Here is a 3,716-nt window from a genome sequence, read left to right as displayed (position 1 = left end):
ATTCCATATTATCAAAGCAACACAACCAATTTAAGAATGCATGTATATGCATTCAATTACTATAAATGCAAGAAGTTGAAACAAGCGTTTTGTCTGATTACAGTATATAAAAATGTGTTCTGAACTCTTCATCAAGGGTTGATGTTCATCTAATATCTATACATTTTCAAAATCTGCTGTGAAAAAAAAACATAGTTTAACATGCATTTCATTAAAATATACATTACAGTGTGTTCACTAAAGCCGTTCGATTTTTGAGTACATGGGAATCTACTGCATACGAATACAAATATTTGGTCAAATACTGGAAAGTAAATAAAGATATACTGTTGGAAGGAAACCTGGAAGGAAAGTGCCTTAAAACATTGGTTTTGGAACTGCATTTGCTGCTCCTAAGAAACAATTTTTGGCCCAGCAACCATAACCTGCTAGATACTGTACCCGTTGACTGCATGTCATCGCAGGTAGGAGACAAAACATCCCGACGCATGTAAGCACCAAGCTTTGGAATATACATTTTAAAATATACCAACAGTACAGTATAATCCATAACTAAGATGTAAGAGGCACTTGCACTTGATTTTATCTTTATCTAATTCAATAGGAAAGTTAATAAAGCTAGTCTTATACTGGCATAAGCTTAACAAGAGACGTACAAATGCAGCATAGGAAAAGGATTCATACAAAATCTTACACTAGTCAAGAATATTTTCAGTCCTATTTCGGTCCTGCACTCATGCTAGCTCATGCTAGGCTAGCTGGAATAGGTTTGAATGACAGTGTTTTGGTGCGCTGTGCTTTGACATGAGTATAACCACGCGTGTACGGAGCATAAGGAGCGACAAGTGGCAGGCACTAGGACCCTGGGTCAACCGCTGGACGACACCACCATGTCCAGCTCCTTGACTCCGTCCTGGCCGCTGGTGAGACCGCAGCTGGCCGGGGACAACTGCTCCGTGGTGAAGTGGTTGTGGTTGGCCCGCGGCACCGGTGCCGGTGACGGCGGGGCCTGGGCCAGGCCCGGTTTCTTGGGGGGGATGGGCGGCGGGATTCCGCGGTCGGCTCTGGGGATGGTGGGCGAGCGGATGCCAGGCGAGAGCATGCCGCTGGGGACCCGCGAGGAGGACAGGGAGGGCGAGCTGGGCGCCAGGTTGCGGTAGTCTGTGCCAAACGGGGAGCTGTTGGGAGTGGCGGCTGGTTTGGTGGCGCCCGGCTGCTGCTGCTGCTGCTGCTGCACGGTGAAGCGGGACAGAACCTGAGTCACGGTGCTCCGGGCCACCTGCCGAGCCGGACTGGTCTCGGGGGACGGGGTGCTGCAGGGGGACAGCGCCCGTGGGGAGCTGGGGGACGCCCCTCCTCTGCTGTTTGGGGAGCCTATCACAGCTGTGTGAGGCTGGGGCTGGGGCTGGGGCTGGGGCTGGGGCTGGGGCTGGGGCTGAGACTGCGGCTGAGGCTGGGGCTCTGGGCTGGGGCTGGAGTTGGGGTTACCCTGGAACTTGTGGCGGGCAGCGTGGAAGCGCTGGTGGATGCCCGCCTGGTAGGAGGACTGCATGCTGGCAGAGTTGCCGCTGCTGGGGGACGCACTGGACGTGGCGGTGGTGCTGGGGGTGGAGGGAGACGGGGGTGCTTGGCTCGCCCGTTTAGCCAACATGGGAGAGGAGCAGGGGGAGGCCGTGAGCGAAGACAGACCCAGGCTCTGCTGGGGGTGGACGGGGTGTGGATTCAGACAGGAGTGGTTCTCCAGGTCCCCATCCTCAGGAACTCCGTTCTCCTTCTCCTCCTCCTCCTCCTCCTCCTCTTCCTCTTTCTGTGCAGGGTGGTGGCCATTCATCTTGGGCACCTCCTCTTCCTCCTCCTCCCCCTGCTGCTGCAAGCTTGCGTCCATCTGTGTGGTAACAGACCTCATTATCGGCCTCCTCTCCTCCTCCTCCATCTCCCCCCTCCCCGTCTCTCCTCCTCCACCTCCTCCCTGCAGTGCCTCCTCCAGCTCCCCCTTCAGCCTCTCCAGCTCCTGCTGCAGTGCCCGGCCTTGCGCCTCCTCCCTGCGGAGGCGCGCACGCAGCTGCTCCCTCTCCGTGTCCACCTCGGCCAGCTGCTCCTCTGCGCGCGCCTCCGTCTGCAGAGCGCGCCTCTTCTCGGCCTCCAGCTGCGTGCGGAGGCTCTGGGTGGCTCCGCGCTCCCGATCGAGGCGCCGCGAGGCCTCCGCCGCCCGCTGGCTCTCCTCCTGGGCGCGGGCGGAGGCGCGTTGGCACTCGCGGGCCAGGGCGGACGCCAGCTGCTTGTGCTGGGCACGCTCCTCGTCCAGCTGCTCCTGGAGGCGCCGGTGCTCTCGCTCCAGGCGACGGGACTGACCACGCTCAAACTCCAGCTGTGGGGGAAACATAACAAACATTAAAACAAAATAAAACATATACAGCAAGCACACACACACACACACACACACACACACACACGCACACATGACACAGACACATACAGACACACACACAACCACACACACACACACACACACAGACGCACACAGACACACAACCGCACACAGACACACACAAACACAGACACACACAAACACAGACACACACAAACACAGACACACAACCACACAGACACACAACCACACAGACACACACAGACACACACACACACACACACAGACACAGACACAGACACACACACACACACACAAACCACACACCCGCAACCAGACAGACTGAATTCATCTTTTATTCATAAATCACTGATGCTCAGGAAGTGACTGATTCTCTTAGCCTGTCCGCCTCCAAACCCTCTCACAGAGTAAAAGTTCAGATGGGTCATCGATCAATGAATACAGAGCCTCTGGTTTCACTTTTCCCCTCAAAAAAATCGCTAACTGGATACACTCCCTAACAGGTGAGGTTTCACTGAATTTCTTACTGATGTTTTTCTGATATTTCTTTGTACAGATACACACTAAAAAGTTCACAACCCTGATCTGAATGCTTGACCCAGGTCAGCTGTGTAGTGCTGCTGAGAGGCATGAGTCAGTGCCTGAGTAGCTTTGGTCTGGGCCAGAATGCCAGGCAGTCGTTTTAGTTAGCCAGGAGGAGAGCGCTACCTCTGGCGTGGTTTGTTCCTTTGGAGTGGTGTGTGTAATGTAATAGCACTAGTTGATGTGCGGCGCGCAACGCGCATTGATACATGTATGAATACTGATAACGTAGTATATGTGACCTACGTCAGTTGATGAGTTGACAAGTTGATGAACGAGCTGCAAGTTGGTGCTCTTATATGATTTGACGATTTACTTTATAGACCAGTCTAAAGAAATAACCCCTGCTTATTATCCACGTTCGTTAATTCTACAGTGTGTACATCTGCCGTGGTGCGCTACCTCGGGCGTGGTGTCTTACCTGCTGTTGGAGGCGCTCCCTCTCCTTCTCCAATATGCACGTGACGTCGTCGCCCTCGGCCGTGTCCTCCGCGTGCCGCCGCTTCTCCTCCTCCAGGTCCGCAATGACCTGCCATAGCCACACGGGGGCGACAGAGAGACATCAGACAGACAGCTCAGACCTCCCGTCTCAGACAGATTAGCCTGTGCGGCTGCTACGTCATCACGCTAAAACGGACACAGTACACATGGCCCTCCTCTTGACCCAGGCTGGGGGGGGGAGGGGGGGGGGGGGCAGAGATGTCTGTGAGTGTGCATCTCGGACAGGATTAAGGGTAAGGGTGGT

The 3,716-nt window shown here is 54.4% G+C and overlaps 1 protein-coding gene across 1 annotated transcript in view; it reads right to left on the bottom strand.

Moving 5' to 3' along the window:
* Positions 1–730: 730 nt before the first annotated feature.
* Positions 731–3,716, bottom strand: part of cttnbp2nla (CTTNBP2 N-terminal like a) — a 25,526-nt gene continuing 22,540 nt past the window's right edge. The window contains exons 4-5 of the mRNA XM_080845853.1: positions 3,393–3,500; positions 731–2,368 (exon numbers count right to left, since the gene is read on the bottom strand). Of these exons, the coding sequence (XP_080701979.1) occupies positions 869–2,368; positions 3,393–3,500 (1,608 nt within the window). The 3' untranslated portion in view covers positions 731–868. The remainder of the gene's footprint in view (positions 2,369–3,392; positions 3,501–3,716) is intronic.

This window comes from Sprattus sprattus (assembly GCF_963457725.1).
Source record: "Sprattus sprattus genome assembly, chromosome: 10".
Lineage (NCBI taxonomy): Eukaryota > Metazoa > Chordata > Actinopteri > Clupeiformes > Clupeidae > Sprattus > Sprattus sprattus.
This window is presented reverse-complemented; position numbering and strand designations above follow the sequence as displayed.